This window comes from Dipodomys spectabilis, unplaced genomic scaffold, assembly GCF_019054845.1.
Source record: "Dipodomys spectabilis isolate Male_0828 unplaced genomic scaffold, ASM1905484v1 ptg000095l, whole genome shotgun sequence".
Taxonomy (NCBI): Eukaryota; Metazoa; Chordata; class Mammalia; order Rodentia; family Heteromyidae; genus Dipodomys; species Dipodomys spectabilis.
This window is the reverse complement of record NW_024870772.1, coordinates 46,153,877-46,180,000: the sequence shown is the minus strand read 5'-3', so window position 1 is coordinate 46,180,000 and position 26,124 is coordinate 46,153,877. Positions and strand designations below refer to the sequence as shown.

The following is a 26,124-nucleotide window of genomic DNA, read 5'->3' as shown; positions in this document are numbered from 1 at the left end:
GGGGTGTGTGTGCACTGTGGTGCACAGTGTGTAGGGGTGAGGGGAGTCTGGGGTGTGTGTGCACTGTGGTGCACGGTGTGTACGGGTGAAGGGTGTCTAGGGGTGTGCACAGTGGTGCATGGTGTGCAGGGGTGAGGGGAGTCTGGGGTGTGTGTGCACTGTGGTGCATGGAGTGCAGAGGTGAGGGGAGTCTGGGGTGTGTGTGCACTGTAGTGCACGGTGTCTAGGGGTGAGGGGAGCCTGGCGGGGCGTGTGCACTGTGGTGTGCACTGGCCAGGCTGGGCACCAGGTCCACAGTGAGTGGATGGAGGTTGGGGAGGCTGGGGTGTCTCTCTCTGCCTGGGCAGCCCCGTCCTATGGTCTGGATACCTGAACAAACCCTGGCCAGGGAGGATGGGACCCGGGGCGGTCACCTGGTCATGATGGTCTGGATACCTGCACAAACCCCTCCTGGCCAGGGAGAGGACGGCACCAGGGCAGGGCCACTCACCATGGCGGCGGCGGTGGCTGCGGCCTGGGCGGCAGCGGCCTGGTTGACCTGGTACTGGGCGGCCTTGATCTTGGCCTGCAGGTGTGCGGGCGGGTGGAAGTACTTGCACTTCTCCCGGGAGCACCGGCCCTTGATGTAGTCCATGCACACGGTCACTGTGTTGTCGTTGGTGTCCACCATGGTGCTGTCGGCGGGGTGTGCGAACCGGCAGTCGTTCTCCCCACGGTTGCAGTTGCCGCGCTGGTACTCACGGCACACCTGGGGGGCGGGCGGGGTGGTCAGCGCGGGGGGGGGGGGTGGTCCGTGAGGGGGGGACCTCAGTCAGCCTGTTGTGGTCAGCCTAGGGGGTCTCGGTCAGCGTGGGGCTGTCAGTGCAGGGGGGGACCCTGGGTCAGCCTGGGCTGGTTAGCCTGGGGGGGCTCAGTCAGCACAGGTGGTCAGCCTGGGGTGGTCATCCTGGGCTGGTGAGCTTGGGAAGGCTTGGCCAGTGCAGGGTGGTCAGCATAGGGCTCAGTCAGTGTGGGATGGCCAGACTCTGGAACTTGGTTATCATGGGGTGGTCAGGCTGGGGGGCTCGTTCAGCCTGGGGCGGTCAGTCTGTGGGGCTTGGTCAGCATGGGGTGGTCAGCCTAGGGGCTCAGTATGGGGTGGTCAGCCTCTGGGGCTCGGTCATCATGAGGTGGTCAGCCTAGGGGCTCAGTCAGTATGGGGTGGTCCATGGGGGGCTATGGTCAGTCTCAGGGACTCAGTGAGCACGAGGTGGTCACCCTGGGGGGCTCAGTCAGCCTAGGCCCATCAGCCTGGGGGGAGGGCTCGGTCAGCATGGGGTGGTCAGCCTCGGGGGCTCAGTCAGTGTGGGCTCGTCTGTGGGGGGGCTATGGTCAGTCTTGGGGGCTTGGTCAGCTTGAGGGGCTCTGTCAGCCTGGACCCGTCAGCCTCGTGGGGAGGGAGCTTGGTCAGCCAAAGAGAAGGATCTGAGGATAGAAACGGCTTTTTCCTTTCCCATATTTTTACAGGTACCCGTTAGTGGCACATGACCTCTATGCTTACAATGCACCTGGACCGGACACCTCTCCATCCTCATCCTTCCACCCTCTGAAGGCTATGCCTTAATAAAAAATCTGCTGACAAAAGCTAATTGCAAATAATTAAAAATGTCAGTTGTGCCAGTTGAGTAACTCTATTCCAGTAAAATACCCTTGAAAAAGGAAATACATTTGTGATCAATGGTAAGTCTAAACAAATACTTTAATCAAAAACCATATTAATATACTAAGTAAAACAAAAGATAACTGTACAGGGAAGGAAGATGGCAGACACTATGTTAATCAGAGGAAAAAAGTCAGTATCTCCAGAAATGAGATGTAGACACATCAAGGACACAATGAACAAGATTTCACAGACACTACGTGTGTGTAATCACGAGGAAACGTCAGACAAACTGAAGGAATAGAAGTAGAATTCTTTTGCCAGTCCCAGGGCTTGAACTCAGGGCCTGGGCACTGTCCCGGAACTTCTTTTGCTCTAGTTCGCTACCACTTGAGCCACAGTCCCACATCTGCCTTTTTCTGAGTAGCTAATTGAAATTATTTCTATGGAGAAGTATAGAAAATCCAAGTCAATAGCTTTGTAGTATGATGCTTCTACTTTTACGAGTTGTTTTTAATTGCCAGGGAGTCACAGATGGAAAGAATGATTAACTTGTGATCTTTCTGCTTGCTTGGTGTCTGCTGGTTTTGGCATGGGGACCGCAGGAGAAGGGACAATGCTTATTTCTCCTTCAGTCACTGTCAGCAGTCCTACAAGGCTCATCTGGGACAGTCTGGCCTTTCACCGCAAGAGGGCAATCCAAACACAGAATGTCCTCAAGACTTGTTTGCTACTGCTTCCGGGAAACAAAACAAACATAAAACAAAAACCTCTTTTTAAAACACATACTCCAAAGAAACAGTTTTTAACATTTCCTCAAAGATTCTTTCGGGAACTTGCTCAATGCAGACACTTTATGCAGCTCTTTACTATGGAGTTAAGCAAGAACCTGCAGTTTAAAAAGTGACAGTTCCGGGGCTGGGAAGGTGGCTCAGTGGTAGAGCGCTTGCCTTGCATGCATGAGGCCCTGGGTTCGATTCCTCAGCACCACATAAGCAAAAAGAAAAAAGCCGGAAGTGGCACTGTGTCTCAAGTGGTAGAGCGCTGGCCTTGAGCTGAGGGACAGTGCCCAGGCCCAGAGTTCAGGCCCCACGACCGGACCCAAAAAAAAAAAAAAAAAAAGTGACAGTTCCCTGGGGTTTGTGTCAATAAAATGAGGGCATCAGAATCCATAGCCTTCACCCTGCAAGTGGCTACTGAAAAGAACAGCTGCTTCAGAGAGGAGCAGTGTGGAGGCTTAGGGTGAAGAGGATCTTGTCTGTCCAACTACTTAAAGATAATAATGAAAAGAAGACAGAGATCTAAAGCTAGTCTTTATGTTCTCTGTGGCCAAGGATGCTTACTGATTCCTCTGGAATGCAATGAGAAAAATCGGCTGAAATTATTTAAGCAAAGTTAGCGACCAGAAATTAGAGAGCGTTCCTTTCCAATCGCTGAAGTTTCAGAGTCAACTGCACTTTTTGGCTTTTATATATGTATTCTTCTTCCTGTTTGTTTCTCTTAAGAACCAGGAGAGAAGAAACATACTGACACGGTTACACTCATAGTATTTTAGCCTTGAGAAAAATAAAGACACAAAAAGTCTCTTGTGAAAACTTGTATTGGTGGAGATACAGGCCTGAAGAGCAGGAAAAGTCTATGAAGTATTAGACAGGCAATGATGAAATAGTCCTGCCGTGAATGAACGAGCTGTGAGGAGCTTCTAAAGCACATTCTCCTTAGTGACCACCCACCCAGCAGTGGGGTCCTGCCCTGGCCTGCTGAAACAGGCCTGGCCTGTCCATGTTCATTCTGGGAATGTCAAGAAAATGTCGGTCTCTGCTGATCCCCACCCACAATACTTTCAAATGTAGTTTATGTTAGCAAACTATAAATGATAAAATGTCTACTCATTTCATCTCATAATTTATATCAGGATGAGAAACTCTAAGATCTACCCTGCAGAGAATTAGAATGGAGGATAAAATCCCATCTAACATCTTAGCAACATTGCAGTTCTTTTCCTTCTTTTCCAGTCTTCTGTCTGAATGCAGTTATAAATAGTTGCAATTATAATTACTACTTGGAAACATTCTGGGGCAGCAATATATCTACATGGAAACAATGCCATACATTGCTATGCAGCATGTTTGATGGCAACATCACATTTTATCACCAAGTTTGTAACAATGTAAATCTTTTGGAGGCTACATCCATCATTCCTATATTACAAATAATATTCATGACTACAGGTGCTTTCTAAGCATAGCTGTAGGAACAGCATTAGTGGTTTAAGAAATTAAAGCATTTTCTATAGCATGATAAATGTTTTTCCAAACTAAATAAAAATGATGAGCCAGAGTGGGGAGTCCTGCAAGTGTAAATCCTGAATTCAAACACCAGGACCATCAAAAGAGAAGGAAGAAAGAGGGAGAAAAGGGAGAGGAAGAGGAAGAGGAGGAAGATCAGACATAAACATAAAATGTGGCTTAGTGGGTCAGGCACCAGGGGCTCACACCTGTAATCCTAGCTACTCAGGAAGCTGAGACCCGAGGATCACAGTTCAGAGCTACCCCTGCAGGAAAGTCTGTGAGACTCTGACCTCCAATTAACCACCAAAAAGCCAGAAGTGGAGCCACGTGGGGTTCAAGGAGCTCTTAAGTGAAAAAGTGTGACTTAGTGAAAAAGAGAAGATTCACTTTCTGGATCAGGTAAAATTATACATATCAATAGGAAAAAATGGACAAGAGATTGTTTTCAAAGCAAAAATCAACACTTGAATGATAAAATTTGATGAAAACATGTAAATTCTAAATGTTCACAGAAAATACCTCTGGCATAATTATAAACTTCAAGCAGCCAATAGAAACATTAACTAGGAAAGCTTTGAAAGAAAGGTGGCTCGGCAGTGTGTCTTTTGTGATTATTAAGAGTGGTTTGGGGAACAGAGATGGTTTGGGGTCAGAAATTGCAGCCAGAACTGTGTAGGTCTTAGGAAGAGTATTAAATCCTTCGTGTCAAAGCCCTGAAGACTTAGGGAAAATCATGTTGACATCTGACTTAGTTCAGCCCTGGAGATGATGTGACGTTGTTTTGAGAAAAGCAGTATCCTGTCTGTCCTCACTCTGTCTGGGAACTAAGTCAGCTAACATGTTCACTGTTATTTGTTAGCTGACAGCACAAAACTCACAGGTGACAGGCTGGGGGTGGGTTTAATGTTCAATGTTTAATGAACGGAGCTCATTGTAACAGGCAACAGGCACCCAGTCTGTTTCAATATTTTGCCAAAACTGATGATCAGTATATTAGGACCTTATTAAAAACATGTGCATTCATGTTGCTTCTAACTGTCCTCACAAGACTATGCCAGGTGTGCAAGTATGGGCAGGCACCACACGGCATTCTGTGTTTAAAAGGCTCAATACCAACATACTCCCGGGGATGGTGACCCTACGAGCCCTGTGTGTATGACTGTTTTGCGTCACAAATGGGAGATGGGCCTTTCCATGATTACGTCCTTGAACATCTGGTTTACTGCCTCCCTTCATTCATTACCAAGACACTGGACAGTAGTTCAGTGCCTAGCGCTGCTCTCCTGAGAACTCTTCCTGCGGCTGATAACAAAACAGCAGCGGGATGGCTTTGAAGATCTCCTCCCGAGGCTTCTGCTGGGAGGAGCTTTGGTCCTTCTCCAGGGGTCGGAAGACCCTGTCACCCCAGGACTAGGGGCGCGTGGATTCCCAATGAGCAGACACTGGAAGAGCTGTGCACACTTATTCTTACCATGGCAAGAGAAGAGAGAAAGAAAACCAAGGCTTCCTTTCAATCAAACACCACAAAGCATACATGATGACAGATGGCCTGAAATTAATTCTCCATTCTCTCACAGGTTTTTTTTAATACTGTGACCTTTAAACCTATCATAATCATTAATTCATTTATGTTGGCCACAGACTGTACCTGTGCTTCACAACAGCCAGTCACAATCACGTGTTAAGCAGAGCCACAACCCAAGGCTCACGATAGAGGGGTCAGGGGAACAGAACCACTTCAGACTAAGTATGAAACAATTTACAACACTGGAAGTGCCAGCCAGAAACATGCTCCTTCGCATCCCTTTCCCTAGACTAGTTTCCCTGGGAAATAAAGCAATGACAGGATTTCATTTTTGAGGACTGTGTCACGCATGTGCCCGGCAAATGGTTAGGAACATTCTGAAATTGAGACCTTCCTAGATACACACAATAAAAGTCACTAAGAAAGACACTGGTGATTATGACCTAAGTTCCTGCTAAACTCACAAATTATCTGGGTCATTTATGTCTATCCAAGGGTTTACTTTGCCCACAGTAGTGAAAGCCTTCATGGTCTCTCAGTCATGGGTGCTACCTATCAGAGAAAGAGGAAAAGGCGGCTTAGTGCAGGTGGGCTTCTTTGAACTTTCGAGTTTCCACTTCTGCCTATGTCTGCAGTTGCACCATGCTGAAACTCTAGACAACCACTTCCAAATCAGGTCTGGGACTTTTAATTTCTTCCTCTTGTAGCAACAGCCAGGTCCCACCGTCCTTGGCTGTGGGACTCACTCACCAAGCTGTCTTCTCTGAAACACGCTTGCTTTCCTCAGTGCCCACTCCGCCAGGATGCCTTGCCAGTTCACTGGAAATACTGAGCAGCTCACAAGAAAACTTGCGAAGGCAAATTCCAGCATGCTTTGTGTGCAGAGTTAGCTTTTGCTTTCTCTTTTGGAGAAGGGCTCGGGACACTTGGCTACTGTGGACCTCGGGCAGCACACGTCTAGGAAGTGCTCGAGCTGTGTTGGACATCTTTCCAGCCCTGAGGGAACTGCCGTTGTAAACAGCCAGCAGCCACACATGGATGTTACGCTGGACACACATACATACATGTGCCACGCACAGCACATACACACAAGTATGTAGCACACCTATGTTCTTGTACGGCCTTACAAATACTAAGCCAGATGGTCACTTCGGCTTCCCAAAGCCATTCTGGCTGCGGGGAGGCCGAGAAGGCTGACAATGAGACCCGCCACCTACCTCCAGTCTGTCCGTGCGCATCAGCTTCTGTGCTGCGGCCGCCGCAGCCGCAGGCACGGGGACGCCAGGATTCCCTGTCACCAGCATGGGTGCCGTAGGCAGGATCTCGGCAGGAACCAGGCTCGGGGACACAGGGCCCAGGTAGGGATTAAAGGCCGCAGATGCATTGGTTGCTAAGCTCGGTGCAACCGAAAACATTGGCTGAAAGTACAACAGAGTAGAATTTCACAGCAGGCCCAAGCCAGAGCTGATGTCTGCACAGCCTTTGGACCCATCCATCCGCCCATCACTGGCCTCGGACCCCTGCCCCTTGCCCCCTGCCATGTGTTTTGCCTCTGTCAACCCCAGTTTAGCAGAAGGGAATTTTCATAAGTAAGCATTCATCAGACTGATATTTTTATGTTTGCTAAAATATAACAGATAAAGTATCAATTAGATCTTCCACAGTGATGTTGAAGTCTATAACACTTAGGATTTCCTTTTTAAGAAACAGACCAACGATCCAGTCTCCACCCCATCCCCTGTAATCCAAGGTCTTGTCTAGGAGGTCCATTTCATAACTGCTGAGCTGGATATACTTGACAGGTCTGTTGACGAGTGCCAGCAGGTTGTGGGTGCCCGTTATCTAAATAAATACGGTGGACTCTCAGGGTTCAAAGCATTTGTTACCAACACTCAGTGCAAACTGCTAATACATCTCTTGGGCGTGAGAACGGTGCTGATGAGGGAGCCGTCCCATGATCACTCGCTTTCTGGAGATGGTGAGTGCTGGCTAGCCTGTCACATCTGTGTGCCAGAGTGGATTTATCCCATGAGGGACAACAGGAGTTGAGAGGGGAAACTGAGCAGAACATTCCCAAAGCAATGCTACAGAACTGTTCTAGGAAATACATGTGATTAGCATCGAATGAATTACTACAAGACACAATTTCTGTCAGAAATGCTCTGAAGGATACATACTGCCTCAATCTGTTGATAGAGATTTGTGTGTTATAAAACATGTTTGCTATTGCGTAGAATGAGTGTACCCTGAAATCTAAGAACACAATTTCCCGCCTTATTTTTGAGAATTGCAACCCTTAAACTTTAACAAATATTTGTCTTTAAAATTAGAAAATAAACATCTCAGAACATAATGGATCTTGTGTGTTAGGATACACGTTAACAATTTATTTTCTTTATCTGGTGGTAAGAAATAGCTCCACAGAACATTCTGGTATGGAGAGTTGACATTCGGTCAGAACAACAGAAGGGTGTGCCTGCTGGCACAGTGCATGCGGCTGTGGGACAAGGCTGTGCACCATGTAAGTTCCATGCTGCACACACCACAGGTGCCTGTGGACCACACAGTGCTACAACGCAACGCTCCTCTAGTCTGGCTCTGATGCACACGGCCTACGGGACCTGGAGCATGGCTCACTAGAATAATCCTTCAAGCAGAGCCTACTAACAGGCAATAATTATTCCTCCAAATTGCTCTCTCTCTCTCTCTCTCTCTCTCTCTCTCTGTCAGTTGCGGGGCTTGAACTCTGGTCCTGGGCACTGTCCCTCAGCTCTTGAGCTCAAGGCGAGCACTCTACAGCTTAAGCCACAGCGCCACTTCCAGTTTTCGTGGTTTACTGGAGATAAGAGTCTCATGGCCGGGCACTGGTGGCTCACGCCTGTAATCCTAGCTACTCAGGAGGCTGAGATCTGAGGATCGCGGTTCAAAGCCAGCCCGGGCAGGAGAGACCATGAGACTCCTATCTCCAATAAACCACCAGAAAACCGGAAGTGGTGCTGTAGCTCAAGTGGTAGAGCGCTCACCTTGAGCTGAAGAGCTGAGCGACAGCGCCCAGGCCCAGAGTTCAAGCCCCACGACCAACAAAAAAAAAAAAAAAGAGTCTCATGAACTTTCCTGCCCAAGCTGGCTTTGAACTGCCATCCTCAACTCTCAGCCTCCTGAGTAGCTAGGATGACAGGTGTGAGCTACCAATACCCAGATGAATTGTTTTCTATACACTTGTTGTGTAAATTGCTTTTCTGACTTATTTCGCACAGCAAGTTTGAATCTGAAGCACTTGAGGGCAATTTCCCCAAGTACAGTGCAAAGCATCATTTAAAAACTGGAAACATTAACCATTTGGCTAGCATTATCAGACACTGCTCCCCATTAAGTACTGTGGTTTGCTGAATGGGCGGTCTATAGCACAAGCTCTATACCCTGAAACCTGAGCCTAGAAAAATTGCAAGGAAAAGAATGAGTGTGATATTCCTTCAGTGCTTTTCAACTTCAGCAAAATTTCTGCACCACTTGTGTGGTGCTGCTTTCTCCAAGAGCTCCCTGAGGGGTAGGTCCATGCTAAGGGTCAGAGGACACCGTGTGGGAATCAGATCGTGAGTTTGTGAACAGTGGCACCTGAGCCAGTCCTCTGTGCCCCGCCCTCTACCGTGGCTTCCTGAGTGGCAGTCTCAAAGACAGTCAGCAGGGCAGTGCTAGCCTCAAGCAGCCCCGTCTCCCCTGAGCACCACATGACGTGTGTAACTATGTGACCAGCCTAGGCGCTGCCCTCTACAGCTTGTGATCATGACTCACAGATATCTGTGCTGCAAGAAGGTGGAAGGTCATCTTCCGACAGCCTTTGGCAGAACAGCATCCACAGAGATAAACAAATGGTGGGCTTACCGATTCTGAGGTTGTTTGTGAGCTTGTTTGTTTTAAAGGAGACTTTTTAAAGGAGACATGCTGCTTCCATTAAGGTACTCAGGCTTCATTATAAATGAAAATATTATTCCCTTTCACATCATGACCCTAGTTAACTACACAAACATGATTATTGCTAGTGGTTCCCATGTGTTGTGTGTGAGCTTTGTGCTCAGTGCTAAACCTGTGGTGTTGCGGTTAGTTTCTACTCTAATATAAATCCTTAGAGATTGCTTCTCTCTTCTGCCTTTTTTTTTTTGGTGGGGGGGGGAGGTGGTCATCAGGGAAAGGATCTATTTTAGTCTCTGTTCAATCTCCAGATCACAGAACAATGTGAGCTCAGCACAATGAAACTTCATTGAAGGAATGCTTGGACAGACAGATGCAGCTGGGTGGATGGACAGATGGATGCATAGATGGATGGACTGATGGGTGGCTGGCTGGCTGGACAGATGGATGGGTGGATGAGTGGATGCCTGAACAGATGGATGAGGCATGGGGACAGATGGATGCATAGATGGATGGACTGATGGGTGGGTGGCTGGCTGGCCAGATGGATGGATGGATGGATGAGTGGATGCTTAGACAGATGGATGAATGGGTGGATGGAAAGTGGATGCATGGGTGGATGGATGGGTAGATGGGTGGATGTTTCAATGGACAATGGATGCGTGGATGGACAGATGGGTGCATGGACGGATGGATGGATGGTCATGCATGGATGGAAGGCCAGATGGGTAGATGACTGGATGCTTGGATGGACAGATGGTTGATGGAGGGATGGATGGGTGGATGGACAGATGAGTGCATGGATAGATGACAACCTGCAGGGAGATTATTAGACCTATTTTTCATATTAAAGGCTCACAAAGCACGTGAAGGTAGTAACCAGGGATTGGATGTGAGGCCTGACACACACAGGTGTAAATGTGGAATTCCACATGGTTCTGAGATCAGTGGCTCTCGATGGGCTAGGTACACATTACAATCACCAGGGTACTTTGAATGTGTGACTATCCTAGCCATCCCTACCCCAGGATCACCGACAAAAGCATCTGCCACAGGAGAGGTGGCAGTGCTTCACTAAAAGCTCCTGGTTGGTATTAATTCCATGTACTAGCTGCCCAGAAATGTGTTCACTTTTCTAGGGAGACTTGCCCCTTATGATCCTCTTACTGTGTAATTTAATCTTATTCTTTTTTTTGGTCCAGTCGTGGGGCCTGAACTCTGGGCCTGGGCGCTGTCCCTCAGGTCTTCAGCTCAAGGTTAGCGCTCTACCACTTGAGCCCAGCACCACTTCCCGGCTTTTTTCTTTTTGCTTATGTGGTGCTGAGGAATTGAACCCAGGGCCTCAGGCATGCAAGGCAAGCGCTCTACTACTGAGCCAACTTCCCAGCCCTGATCCTCTAACTGTGAATGTGACTTTTCCTCTACAGAACAGGAAGCTTCCTCCTCAAGTCGCCCAGTCTGCCACCACCAACTATGAAGGGGCCTCTCCCACATGGGGCTCCCAGAAATTCCCATCGCAGCAGTGCAACATTCATCCCTGAGCCCCATGCTCAGAACCATCTCCTCCATACCCACTGGACTGAAGACTCCAGGGGACAAGCTGTGGACTTGATCAACACACACACACACACACACACACACACACACACACACACAGACATATTTAAAGACAGACATACTTACAGACACAGACCCACAGACATACACATAGATGTATATATACAGATACACAGACATACAGACACACAGACATATCTACAGACACAGACATAGCTACAGACACAGACATAGCTACAGACACAGACATATCTACAGACACAGATATACCTACAGACATACTTTCAGACACAGACCCACAGACATACACAGACATAGGTGTACATACAGTAACATACATACATACACAGACACATACCAATATATGTACAGTCACACACATAGATATACATACAGATACTAACACAGACAGACATATAGATACACACACAATATATATACATACTCTATATGTAAGTATAAATCAAGTGGCCTACAAACAAGGCTTCTACAATTACCTAAACTCATATATTACGGATTTGCTAACTGCTTTTTTTTGGCCACACAAACTAGCCAATACATTAAATATGTTTTTAAGAACAGTTATTTGAATATTTGAAAGAGACCTAATTATATTTCCTCTCTTTGCCCCCAAATTTAACTTCAACCAGGAATATTTGAAAATTTAATTTCTATTTGCTTCACAATTTTTACATTAAATTTTATAAGTGTAGTCACTATGCAGTAAATGCTCAGTATGTCAGAAGAGCTATTTATTTTAAAACTCTGTGAGACAGCATTTGTTTCCTAAGTGTTTATAATTCTTAATAAAATGGAAGGATGTGACAAAATATGCCCATCAGTGTCCTTGAGATTATGGAACAGAAAATTTAAAAGTCAGATTTTGTATATTTTCTATGTGTGTGAAGATCAAGCATACAAGCAGTAAAAAGAAAAGGCATTTTAAAGAATTCACAGCACATAAACAAGGTATATAAAGCCGCTTCTAAGCACAGCTCTATGCCTAGCTAGAGCTGTAACTAGTCTCAATAAACAATTATTTTAATAAAGTCAAGAAGAGAGTTATCAAGAAAATTCACATTACAAATTCTTCTTTTCTAAGAAGGGAGCAGGTGACAGCAATCAAATCAACAATGCTTTTAAAAACTGCCCTACACTGATTTATGAATGGACAGATCACAAAAGTGCTTGCTTTAGCTTCAGATTCCTTTCATCCTTCAATATGTCACTGTGTAACAGCCAACCCTAAAGTGCCCTTTCTGGCCCTTGTTGGACAAAGCTGACAAAAAACAGAACCCCATTTGTGCACTGTTAGCAGTGTGAGGAGTCACAGGACCCCAATGCAAACAGGATAAGTGAATGGATGGGTGGATGGATAGATAGGTGGATGGACAGATGGATAGATGGGTGGATGGACAGATGGGTGGATGGATAGGTGGATGGATGGGTGGATGGATAGATGGATGGATGGGTGGGTGGGTGGATGGGTGGATGGATGGATGGATGGGTGGATGGATGGATGGATGGATTGGTGGATGGGTGGATGGATGGCAACTCAATAGTAAGATGAGGAAGCATTTTACCAGACATTCTGGATGAAGTGCCGGTCTCCACCACAAGGTGGAGACACAGGAAAGCAAGCATGGATTCTAGGTGAAGTAAAGGTCCAGGAGTTCTTGGCAGCGTGCAAAGGATGACTTCAACACGTGCTGCAGAACAGCAGTCAAGCTGGTCAGAGCAGCGAGGACCCTCTGGAGACCTGAGACTCTACCCGTGCATTTCAAAGTGTTACATGAGGACAGGTCTCAGCCAGAGGCTCAACCCAGGGAAGAAGTGCTGTCAGAAACCAGGCACAGCCAGCCCTCTGGATCCCAAGGAAAGGCAGCGGAGGCCTGCCAAGGGAGCTCTAGGGGTCAGAGCCACTTTTACAACCTCCGTGGTGCTAGGTCCTCTGAGGGGCTGGGTGGAGTGCCAGGACAGGAGAGGAATTCCTGGGGACTAAGGAAGCACATCAGGTGCCCCCTCAGGTGCAGTGAAGACATGTACTCCATGGACAGATTTCTCCTTTGAATGTGTATGACAAAGTAGCAGTGATATTAAGCAATGGCACTAATTTACCTTTCAGGTTCAGATCACTACAGTTTTCCTTTTTTATCTGGTGATACTGGAGTCCAATCTCAGTCTGTGTCTCCCAGGAAGACACTCCACCACCCAAGTCAACCCCCGCCTCATGCTTCCATTATCTCCCAAGATCACTATGGTCAAGAGGGAAAAACACATCTGCTAGCATTTTCATTAGAAATGACAGTAGAACTAATGCCAACAATTCTACAAATAAATACAATTATTTATTTCCAACTCATCTTTTTTCATCTTGTGGTATTATGATACTTACTGGCAGCATCCTGCAGGGGATGTCTTTACAACTTTCCACCTCATATTGAAGAAGGTTGGAGGCTTGCACGAGTCACTCCAAACCTAGAGCTGCTGGGGGCCAGTCCTCAATACACGATCCAAACATAAACACTGGGACCAGGCATAGCTGGGTTCAAATCTTGGCCTGCCACTCCCCAGCTGTGCAACCAGACACGTTACTTAACTCTCTGACTTTTAACTTTAACCCAGACATTACCTACTTTGTGGGATAGTTGTGAGAACAGAAAATACAAAAAGTGTTGAAGTCAGTATATGCCCTTAAAAATTATATTTGTCTCAAATCTGATTCCTCCTTCTCATCCTTGGCTCGGTGCAGTTCACAACAACCTAACAAAATCTATGAAAGCAGAAAGCTCGCCCACAAATCCCTGCATTAACCAAGTCTTCCCAGCATCATGTTCTGAGGTCATAAATTTATAGACCCTTATGAGATCCTCTCTAACGGGGCAGACAATGAGAAGTTAGACCCAAGGACCTGACACTGGCTTCCCTTTGAAAGCATCAGCTGGTATGTGTTCATGACCATGCTGCGTTCTTGGGTGCAGTCTCCAGGGCAGGGGTGCATCTTTGCGACCAGCTTGTGTCTGGACCCACAGTATCATTTCTTGTTCTTCTACCAGTCCTTTGGTCTTCTATGACCAAAGCCGTGAAGCTCTGCCGAGAACCTCTTCCCTCTAACTTAGCTTTTTGTTCATCAGGCGATCACTGCTCTCTGCCACATGCCAGGCACAGTGCTGGATGCTGCCTCATCTGCTTACATTTCTGCCATTGCACTCTCCTGTGCCTGCCGCGGGTCTAAGGGAGGAGGGGAGAAATGGCCTGGGCCAAGGCAGCTAAGACAACGTCAGCAACTACACAAGAGGCCTCTTTGCTCTGTCCTCCCTCCATGGGTGCATCTGCTTTGCTCTGCCACTGCTTGGCCCTGAGTCAGGTTTCATGCATGCATGATCACCAGCACCATTCTGTGTGAGCAGCCTGGCTGCTTCTAGCTGAGAACTCCTGTCTGTAGATACATACCACCGTCTCAGCAAACACCCCGGGCACCCTGAGTCTTCATGTGATCACACAGCTGACGGAGACAGCATCAGTGTCTCACGTGGGGTTTTGAAGGCAAATTTCCTGGGTAAAGCCTTCTCTACAGTTATTAAAAGTCCCAAATACTTTAAAATCAAAATACTAAAATGACTTCTACACATTGTACAATTACTCTGAATAAAGTAATATTTTAGACTGTCATCTCCGGACCCTGTAGCAGAAGGGTAATTCCACCTCCAATGCAGCCACACATTTGAGGAAACAGGAACAAAGCCTCCGTGTGCTGAAAGCTAAAATGCCACTCTTCTGTCTACACAGAGAACTTGTATAACAAAAGCATCAGAAAGCAGAGTTAGAGTCCAGTGGCTCCGAGTAACTGTGTACACAAGACGCCTCTGGTTTCTGCTGTGAGTGATAATGTGGGCAGCTCGGCCCAAGTCAGACCAAGGGCAAGATCAGAGAATGGTCCGGGATAACAGCTGGAAGGCGCTGGAGGCTGGGCGCGGGCCCTGGCTGGGGCCAGAGCCTGGCCAGGGCCGGGACCGTCCCCTGCAGGCCTCAAATCAAACCTGAAGATCTCCAGGTGTTCTGTGGCAATGCCATGTCAAGTTTCCATGGAAACAAGTCTCTCGCTCACAGGGGAGACCTACGCAGACATGGCAGCTGACCTCTGACACTGCCTGACTGTCACGGGGAAGGATATTTGTCCTCTACTTTCTTTTAGAAAGAATGACTACAACTAAAGACCTTTAACCAAACAGGAATTCCATGCTATTCGAACAGGACATGTAAAATGAGTGGATGTCATAATATACCTAAATCACATTTTTAACTGAGCCTCCAACAATGCAATAAAATAAAGGATGAGCTTAAAACAAAGAATCAATGATTACAGTCTCTCACCTCTACTGCACAGCACTGATCATTGGAACATGAGGCTTCCTCCCACCTCAAAATGCAACCCCCTCCCCCCACACTTTTGGGAATGATGGTTGTGTTAAGTTCTCAGAGAGAATAATAATTGTGTTGAGTTCAGACGCTAAAAATGCATAAGGAAAAAAGTTAGCACAAAGGTGACAATTAGCATGCCAGAAAAATGTCCTGACTGCATGATATTGTAATAAGCCATTAGCACAATTTCCCTAATCATTGCAAGTTTATCAGGCATTTAAATTTAAATATATAACTACAACACCCACAATTAACCTAAAAAGCTTGTCTCTACACATGCACACCAAAATTCAAATAGAGTTATCCCATACACTGTGATTTGTTTTTGTTTTTGTTTTTGCTTTTACATCAACTTTATTCTCAAAACAACCTGTATGAGTTAACAAACCCTCAGATTGCCAACTGTTGTAGGAATCATATCCCTTCTTACATGTACCAAAATCTCATATCAATGATGAGTTCTGGGTTGCAAAAGAGGATTTACTGTTTGCACCTGTCTGTAAGGCTTTGTTACAAATTAAACAAAGACACACACACAAGTGCTCTACCCCACACACTGTTAAGCAAACATTCAAGACCTATGACTACTTATAGCTTATCAAATTTATCTTTTTTAAGTGCTTGTAGTTTCTGCCCTCATATCTGCTCCCCTTGATGGTACTTCTAAGTCCATTTTGATGAGCTGCCACAGTGGGAAGTTGCCCAGCATTTGTAACTTTAAAATAAATTTCAATATAAGTTGTAAAAGAATCATTAAGCCTCCTTTTCAAGAAAGACAACTAAAAGGATTCTTTTAAAAGAGAAGGACGTAGAGAACTATCCTCAAAATTAACGTATATATGCCCATTAAAAATTTAATATTAACTTTAAAGGTAGCCTGAAAGGCATATGACTCTACTAATGACGTTGATGACTATTTTAAGTAACACCATGTTAACATCTGCAAAGTCTTAGGATGTATTTTGAAGAAAATTTTAGAGCATGGTGGTAATAATACAAATTGCTATAATGCAATAAACAATGCAAATAATGCAACAGCAATGGTTTGCTAGAAGCCGAGTGACCTCAAGTGTGAAGGTGGCTTTAGGTCTGACTGATAAATCATCCTCCCTGCAAAACACTGGACAACAGGCACTTCCCATCATCCCTCAGCACCAACCCAGACCCCTGTCGCTCCACCCCAGGGCAGTGGCCCAGAGTGAGCTTACCACTGGCTGCAGCGGTGCCCCTGGCATCATGGCATTCGCCAGCTGCATTTGCTGGGCCAACATGGCCATGTTCTTCTGCTGGATCAGGTTATTGCGTCCATTTATCTCCAACTGCGTTTTCAAGTGTGGGGGTGGATGAAGGTATTTGCAGTTCTCCCTGGAGCAACGGCCCTGGAAAGACAAAAGGAGCAAAATCATCTTAACAAGAATACAATCAGCCAACTGCAAAGCAAAGTAATCATGAAGGCAGGCCACCCAAATAAACCTGTATCGGGCTTTAAACCCTGCAGGACTTTATCATCTTCTCACACACATCCAGAATATATAATACAGCCAACCAAATGCATCTAGCATGGTAAAGGATTAAGACATTTGCAAAAGTTTAAAATCCTTGAGAAGCTTCTTTATTTTAGTAATTTTTATTTAACCAGAATTCTAGATTCAAATTAAAAAACAAAAACAAAAAACCTCTACAAACTTCCAAGGTCGAACACTACAGCAAAGAAAGTCAAATGAAGACTATCAGGCTCCCACCACATACCTTCCTGGTAAACTATTAAGAAATATTGTTGACAATACAACTTCTACTTTTCAGAGATACATCTAATTCCCATTTCCCAACAATGATAAAACAACCAGAAATGACTATATTCTCTCTTGAAATTGTTGACAATCTAATCTTTGAAGAATGAAAATGAGCTATTATAAAATAGTAAATACAAGTGAGTCTTCTTCTGGGGAGGCTTCTTCCATCAACTTTATTTCTTAAAGTCTGAGCATGCACCATTGTATATACTGTCAAATTGTATTGACAGTAATGGTCTCATCAGATACACTGACAACTTCTTTGACTAATAAATCTATCTAAAGCCACTTCTAAAGCAGATATTCATTTTAAGTCATCAACCTCATTCCCTTTCTTTGATATTTTTTTCCCTTTGGAAAATTCAAGATAGCTTAATTTGACTTATGATTGTAAACTGACTCCGAAAACTGATAATGTTCATGATAAAAATGTGGCAATTCTCATTTGAATACTCAGCTGTGGCTCGTTAAGGGGCCTTGGTACACTATGATAATGTAGGGTGCTATCTGCTATTTTAACAGTCTTGACTTGAAACTGGTAGCAACAGGAGACAAAGGCCCACACAGGTCCGTATAGGTCTCAAGACCTGAGGTAGAAAGCCTGGGCTAGAATTCAGTCTTCATGATTTTGATTAAGTTTCTTGCTCAATGCTAGCACTCCTCCACTTGAGACAGATCTCTACTTCCAGCATTTTGCCGGTTAAATGGAGATGTGAGTCATCAGAGTTGCCTGCCTAGTCTGGCTTCAAACATGGATCCTCAGCTCTCAGCCTCCTGAGTAGCTAGGACTACAGCCATGAACCTACAGGCATGCAGCCCACTACCACAATTTAAATCACAGATCAAACAAAATAAACACAAAACATTGGCATGTTTGTAATATGTATTTGTTCTAGCTATTAATAGGTCCAGAAATTGACCAACATTTATGTATCTATGACTTATTTCCCATAAAATCACCTTGTTTTGATTTATGCTGAGCTCACAGACACATTGTTATTAGCTTAAGCACCTCCACTCAAATAATCTGGAACAATTTAGAATCACAAGATAAAGCGCAAAGCACAGCTGGCCAAATAAATAAGTGTACAGATGACAATCTGTTGTGTTCAGGACTAGCCAGACAGGGCCCCTAGAGAAAACCGGCCACCATTTCAGCATAAACAGGTGGCTGCAAGAGGGTCTGTTTCTCAGTATCCCCACTTCACACTTCACACTGAAACTGCGGAATATGCAGGGGATTCACACCGCCCATTTCCACCCTTAGTAACTAATACAGAGACAGCCTGGGCCTGGACCAGGCCCTGCCCCGGACCACAAACCCAGTTCTAGCACCTTCCTTAAACAGAGTATCTCCCCGTTCCCAGATCCCAGAGCTGCTGGACCGGCAGGGAAAGGGAAGGCTGAGCTAGTGCGGCGTGTCTATGCACCACCATGTGGTCAGTGGAAGCTCAGGTCTCTGGGTTTCACTGAGTTTGCCACAGCTCCTCCAAGAGCAGTGCCATGGAACAACCTCCGACGCCCTGCCCACTTCACTCTATTGGACATTTACCTTTAAAAGGCTGCATTTCTAAGACTTGTGGACGTCTCTCCCAGTTTGCAACCACTGCCCTGGAAGCCCTGGGGGTCTGGGTTAACATCTCAGGTAAGTGACAACGCAGAAAACACCTCAGAACACACTCATGTAAAGCCACATGAATGCACATTGACACGTGGAGGGAAAAAAAAAAATAGGCTAATCTTTCCAGGTGAGAACAGATAAACTTTGCTTCCTAGAAAGTTCAAAATGTTTACGATGGTGCCTGTACTTCTGAGTGACTGTGTCTCACAGATGAAAGGTCAGGAGTTAGCTGGAATGCATACCCTGTAGGGCAAACCGATCGGCAGTCCTTCCTCTGAGAGCTAACATCAATGCCATGCTGACCGCCACCCATGTCACCGTCCTTTCCAGCACCACATCTCAGCAGGCATGTGTACAATGAACTTGAGTATTCCTTGAGATGCGTCAAGGCAAACCCTCACCCTAACTGCTCTAGGGACAAGAAGAGACGAAAACTAAACTAAATACCACATGGTAATGCTTTTACGCAGAGGCCAGCGATTTAGAGACACAATAAAGCTTGCCGGGGAAAGAGAAGAAAAGGAAACAGGAAGCCTGCAGGTGTGTGTGTGGGGGAGGGGGGGGGGGAGGAGAGAGACAATTGCTAAAGGAGAGCATGGTGAGGCCAAGTGACATCAGGGCTAATCCGGTGACACTTTATCTGCCACCCCACCGGACAGGGTATCACCCCACCGAAGTGCCACCCACCACTCCATCAGACAAAGTAGCCCCCTACCAGACAAAGTACCACCCCACCAAAGTACCACCCCATCAGACAGGGCACCACCCCACCACCAAAGTACCAATCACTACCCCACCAGGGCACCACCCCACCAGATAGGGTACCACCCACCAGAGAAAGTACCACCCCACCAGTCAGGGTACCATCCCACCAGACAAGATACCACCTCACCAAAGTGCCACCCACCACCCCAGTACACGCCTTGTGGTTCTGCTCTGTGCTTTGCTTGAGTTGACGGCAGGGAAAACTGATTCTCACAGAGCTGTCCGGCAGACATACTTTAGAAACCACTTGTGCTCAGTTCTCCCTAAGCCTTGCTCATGAACACACTGAATGGGATGAACTCAAAGCCTGCCAGAGACATCAATGTGACACAAGCGATGTTTAGGAGAAAAGAAGATGCTTGCTAGAACTCTGGTCTAGGCCATATTTATCGTTGTATCTTTCTTCTACTCTTTCTTGGGAGAAGACTGAAATCAGAGCCTCACACTCACTAGTCAGATGCTCTCCCACTGGGTCCACATCGCTAGGCCTTCCAACATAACCTGTATCTGCATCTCTGAAGAATTCAGTAGAAGGTCTGGATAGGGTCTTACACGTCTACCCCCGGACCAGCTCTGGCCTACAATGCTCCTTCTCAGGGTGGGCCCACAGGCACGAACCCAGACTGACCTTTGGTGGAGTGGGAGCTTTGCTGTGTTTTCACTCAGGCTAGCCTCCAACAGTAATGTTCCAGATCTCCACTTCCTGAGTAGTTGGAATTACAGAAGCAGGTTGCTATGCTAGCAGTTCATTCATTTTATTTCTTTGTATTATCATTATCTTTACGTAGTTGTAAAGGGGTTTCAATCCACCCTAGCAGTTCCATTTGTTTTCCATTATTTTTCTATGCCTTCGAAGTAAAGGTGCGTTGTCCAGCCTCAGTCAAATATCCCCCTGAAGTCTTACCTCCACAAGAGTGCAAGGACGGAGACTGAAGACACAGTTCTAAAGCTACACATGGTATGACCAGAAGGAAAGATACATGTTTATATGAATCTTCACCTTCAATAAAGCCTGTGCTGAAATGGTTGTGTATGTGTGTGCATGTGATGTAGTTATATCTTATGTACACAGTAAGATATAAATTAGAATGAAACAGAATGAACCTACATGGCAATTTAGGGAATGGAAAAGCCATTTCCTTGCTCTTTTTAGTACATAATGAAGTACTTGATAATGATTAAAAACAAAATGATGTCTAAGGGACCGAGTAAACGTAATTTTAAAAAATCAAAACTTTGGCTGGGAATGTGGCTCAGTGGTAGAGTTCTTGCCTAGCATGCATAAAGCCCTGGGTTTGATTCCTCAGCACCACGTAAGCAGAAAAAGCCGGAAGTGGTGCTGTGACTCAAGTGGTAGAGCGCTAGCCTTGAACTGAAGAAGCTCAGGGACAGTGGCCCCCCCCCCCCCCCCAAGCACCAGGACTGGAAAAAGTAAACAAATTGAAATTGTAGCTGAAATTCAGAATAAACAGTTTTCTATTTTTAATTTTACTTTTTTCATCTAAAATGAAGAATGTTGTGATTTATGAAGTCATAGTCTGAAGAGACACATTATTCTACTGTCAAATGGTAAATATGGGGTAGGATTAAAATTACAGAGTCATCTTCCATAGAGGAGTAGATCAGCAGGGTGCTGCACAGGTGTCAGACCCTGAGCCCTTCTCAGCCCTTCCCTAACACCGAATTCCCAGGTAGGCTTTTACAATCAGAGCCATTTATTTTAACTGTTAAAATAAAACCCAAACTTCCATTGGGATAGATGAGATATGCAAACATTTTCAAAACACTTTCTGCAGATACTCACTGCTCATATCTTAGCCAAATTTTGGGCATGGAAATTTGATAGCTTCTTATTAAAAATTCTTACCATTTTTTTTCCCCAAATGATACAAATTTTGCCAAAAAAAGCAAACAGCAACATTGGCTAGTCTGTATTATATTATTATGTAATACTAACATAGACACACACACAGTTTTTTCCTTTCTCCTCTTTTATTATGTTTAAGTAGTTGTCATTATGAATACATCTTGATTACTGTCACCTCTTTGTGAGCTACAATATCTAGTGGCAGGAAATATATGGCAAGAAAATGTTACACACTGGCACTCACACTCACGTATGCACATCACTTACTTGCTTTCCTTCAGTTGGAGAGAAGTTCAATTCACCCTGGGTCTATTTGCTTTTTACCAGTATTAGAGCATAAAACAATGCATTTAGCACAGAATATGCATTAACATTCTTTGATGTGTATTTCTTTTCAAAACACTTGTTCCCATAAAGGACTGCTGGCTTACAACAGCACACATGCTGACGTGTGTTTAGAGTGGAAGATGAAGGTGGCGGAGTGTGGTGTATACACCCGAAGCCTCTCCCTCCACCCCTAGGGGCCTCTCCTCATCAGCTCCAGTCACATCTGAGGCCATGTGAATTTTCCTTACAGGAACATTCCAATATACCCTGGTCTCTAGCTGCCAATGTCCCTGTCCGTCACACCGCTTTGTGGACAGGAGAAAGGTTCTAAAATAAAGCCAACCACTGCTTCACGCTATTGACAATTAGTAGGAATAGTACTTACTGGGTAAGGTACCACAACAAAATGGCAGACTGGGTAACTTAATAGAAACTAATTTTCTATAGTTTTGGAGGCTAATTATCTAAGACCAACATTCTGCTAGCTGCTTCATGCATGATGGTACACACCTATAATTCCAGCACTTTGAAGACTGAGGCAAAAAGATATTGCATTTGAGGCCGGCTCGGGCTTCAGAGCAAGTTCCAGGCCAGGGTGACTTATATAGGAAGTCACTGATTTATTTGCAAATAGTATACAATGTCACATAATGAATGTGTAGCATATGCGTTATACATATACGTGTGTGTGTGTGTGTATAATCTCCAATTAACCACCAGAAAACTGGAAATGGTGCTGTAGCTCAAAGTGGTAGAGTGCTAGCCTTGAGCATAAGAGCTCCTGGACCGTATCCATGCCCAGAGTTCAAGCCCTATGACTGACAAAATATATATCAAACACTACAAATTTACTATATTTTAATCATACTGAATTACCATATGGTAAATATATTTAAATATATTAACCATAATTTTTTTATTCCCAAATATTCAAACTCTCTAATTGAAGTAAATGAGATTTTTCACTGCATAATTTTCTATTTTTAATACTACAGCACTCACATTTATTTCATAGATCTTTCATCTAAAGAGGAAGAAGCTATTCTTCAAAGCAAGTACATAACTTTTGATTTTAATTTTTTTGGTCTGTCAAGTGACAAAAGCAACAAATGCTTAGCACCAGAAGTTAAGAAAGAAATTAATTCTCCTCTCATTTTGTTAGACAAGTAATCCTCAGTACTCTAAACCTATTGTAACATAAATATGGTAATCCTAATCAATATTTAAACCTTTACTTCTAGATATAAATTGTGTTTCTTCACCCAATTAACATAACATAAATAAGTGCTTGGAGCTCAATTCAACCTCAGAATTGAATAAGAGAGAAAAAAGGCAGAAATTTATTCATGTAGTTTTGCTGAAATGGTCCAACACCTTACAAATAGTTTACCACAGATACAATGCTTCCAAGTGAAATACAATATAAGGCAAATTTGGATTTTTCCATAAAAAGTTCCTGTTGATACACACAAACATATTTATTTGTTCCTACACATGCTCTACTGTGGCTTAATTATTGAGACATCAAGTAATAGAAACCTACAGGCACCCAGCAGTGGGAGTTTCAATGTGTGATTTATCCTGGCCTGAAAGAATGTGTAGCTGACCCCAGGAACATGCACAGAACACCTTCCCACCATTGGCTGACCCAATGTCAACCAAGAGTGTGTGAGTTAGACTTTACTAGCTATTTAAAGAGTCATTTCCAGAGTCCAGTGGCTGTTCTGGGCTCCATTTTGTAGAACATTCCTACGCTTTCATGATAAAGATTCTCGGACATAAAAACCAATACTGACATTTACAACCTCCCAAAATATCTTTCCTCCTGACGCAGTATCAGGCACGCTAACTCAAGCCCTGGGACACCGTGACTTTTCTCCCAGGAGCTTAGGGGCTTTGATTGCACAATTTCCATGAATCATCTTGGACATGCCATATCTGAAACCCGACACCTCCTCTCCCAGGCATTACATAATGCGGGAGAGCGGGAGGGGCACAGGGGAAAAGGGGTAGAAAGTCACACACCCTCCTGAGACTGACACACCACCTCCTCCCGACACAGCTTGTGTCCCTGAGATCACAGGCATGCAGCTGTGGGGCCGGCCAACCTGTCTGTCACCACCCAGCGGGCATGTGTGCCAACCACTACAGGGTTTTAGCCGTGGGGACAACTCAAGGGTCCCAGACAGATCTGCTGTCCAGTGTTGCGTGGGATGGCATGCTCTGGCTGTTTCCTTGGAACCACACTCTCCTCTATTCCACAGAATCTTAAAACAAGAAAACACATTGTGGAAAGATGACATCAGGGCTTGAGCTACGCAGGCGTGGCTGGCACCCCCTCCGGGCCTCAGAGATGGTTCTGGTAGGTCCCCGAGCCGAGCCAGCACCTCTGACCTTGTGAGGCTCGGTGGCCTTTGCCAGGTGCCAGGCTGTTAACCAGCCCAGTGCTGTTGGCTGCTTTTTTATAGCGCCATAAAACTGAAAATGCCACATCACTATGTTTCTATTATTTTTTCAATTGCTTCATTTTTTTCTTCAGCATAACAACTGTCACGATTTTAAACTGTGTGCAGCTGAAACTATCCTGAAGTTTTATGAGTTCCAAATCAGACGTTCCTCCATCCTGGCTAACAATTAAAAGCCCTAACATGGATATAATAAAATTAACTGATCTATTTGTAATGTGTGCTTTTCAGGAGAAAACTAAAAAGGAATGTTTGATAGCAAGTACTCAAGTCACTCTACCAGTACTCGGTGAACTGCATGCAGCATGACTATATTGTATTTCTAGGGCTTTCCTGAGGATAAAAAGCAGGTAAAATTTCCTTTTACTCTCTTGCAAGACATCTTCAGGCAGTTCCTCAACAAGACCTGTGCCAGCCCTCCAGTCACATGCAAAACAAGAACTCTCCATTTTAAAATCCCCCTCCCTGTGAAGCACTAATTAGAAGCCAAGCTATCTACTTTACAATAAAGGCATACTGCAATTTACATAACGCCCCAGGTGTCAGGTGCTGTCTGCAGCATCCCTAGACAATGAATCCTGAGAGGATGTCAGTTCTCTCCGCATCACAAGCAATTTGTATTTTCTGTCACATTTTACCAAAACACATCGTAAACAAACTGCCCAAGACACATTCCGGAGCCCCAGCAGCCCACACACAGAGCTGGAACACCGAACAGCTGAGCCAGGGCAGCCGTCTTCTGACCATCTTCACAGAGTGAGGTCAGCTGGCTGTCCAAAAGCACACCTGCTCCTAATCGTGGGCGTTCACACCAGAGTGACTGCCAGAACAGCCACGACCAAATGAAGGCTTTCACTCCTTTGAGTTCTGTAAGAGAACAGATGCTTCTTGAAAGAAGCCACTAGTCTTGGAGAAGATTAACCCACTTCGTACTTCTACAGCACAGCGGGCAACATGAGATGCTCATGGAGTTCGGTGTATCTTTCACCACTGCCCTGCCATTTGAGGGGATCAGTAGTACAAAAGTAAGAGAGCACCACTGAGTTGAAGCACTGCCTCGCATCCATGTCCACCCTGGATGCAGGAGACATTGGAGTCACTACACATTCGCCAACTAGGTCTCTGTGACTCTAATTTGTCACAAATTATATGAACATTCTATTATATGTGTATAAACATAGGCAGTTAGAAATGCAGTACAGTGCATTTCAAAGGGCCCCACTTTAATTCATGAACAGTAAACTAAGAGACATCAGAGAGAAAGCTAACGTTTTGGTAAGGGAGCTGGAGAAAACCAGCATGACCTTGTATTGATATGAAGTATCTGTTAACATTTGTACCAGTTAGATCTTACAGATACAGGGAAACAGGCCTCTTTTCACGTGTCTATGTCTACATGAACATCACTTTTTGTTAAAGTCATTCAGAATTTCAAAGTATAAGATTATGTAATGTGTTCCCAAGGACTTATGTCAATATTTCCATTGTAAACCTTCAGTCTAAATCTACTAGATGTGATAGTAGCGTGCTTATAATTAGTGTTCAGTTTCCTACACAGATGGATAAAGTTTTGGCTGTCATTAATATGCACAAGTGATTATGTCACAGGGTTCTATAGTCATGTAGACACATCATTAGTTTTACCAAATATCTAAGACCCTAGTCTCCCAGTATTTCACCCTTGTAAGACAGTGGGATTCCTGCACAGAAGATGTGCCGTTACCTTTGTCCTCACAATCTTTCAGCAGGTGAAGTTGTTAAACGCTATGGTGTCAGCTAAGTGACTATGGCGGGCAAAGGTGCTGAGGGCCTGTGTCGCTGTGGACCAACGTAGTCTTCGGGCACGACAACCCAGCACTTGAACAAAGTGTGCTAACGGGCATGGGCCCCTCCTGTGGGATGGCCCTCCCTCCTCTCCACAATCCCCGGACAGCCGGAGGATC

At 45.1% G+C, this 26,124-nt stretch overlaps 1 protein-coding gene and 1 non-coding gene across 18 annotated transcripts in view; both read right to left on the bottom strand.

The window, feature by feature from the left end:
* The window catches only part of Mbnl1 (muscleblind like splicing regulator 1), a 161,877-nt gene that overhangs the window by 17,545 nt on the left and 118,208 nt on the right, over window positions 1-26,124 (bottom strand). For 15 of the 17 annotated variants that reach the window (XM_042685551.1, XM_042685546.1, XM_042685547.1 and 12 more), the window contains 3 exons: window positions 16,552-16,722; window positions 6,673-6,873; window positions 491-748 (listed from right to left, as the gene is read on the bottom strand). In XM_042685551.1, coding sequence (XP_042541485.1) covers window positions 491-748; window positions 6,673-6,873; window positions 16,552-16,722 — 630 coding nt within the window. Of the gene's footprint in view, window positions 1-490; window positions 749-6,672; window positions 6,874-16,551; window positions 16,725-22,398; window positions 22,404-26,124 lie in introns of those variants that run through there. The other 2 variants (XM_042685561.1, XM_042685558.1) reach the window with 2 other exon arrangements.
* On the bottom strand, window positions 15,759-15,887 carry LOC122112977. The gene has a single exon (XR_006148348.1). It is a non-coding gene; the product is annotated as a small nucleolar RNA SNORA40 (small nucleolar RNA).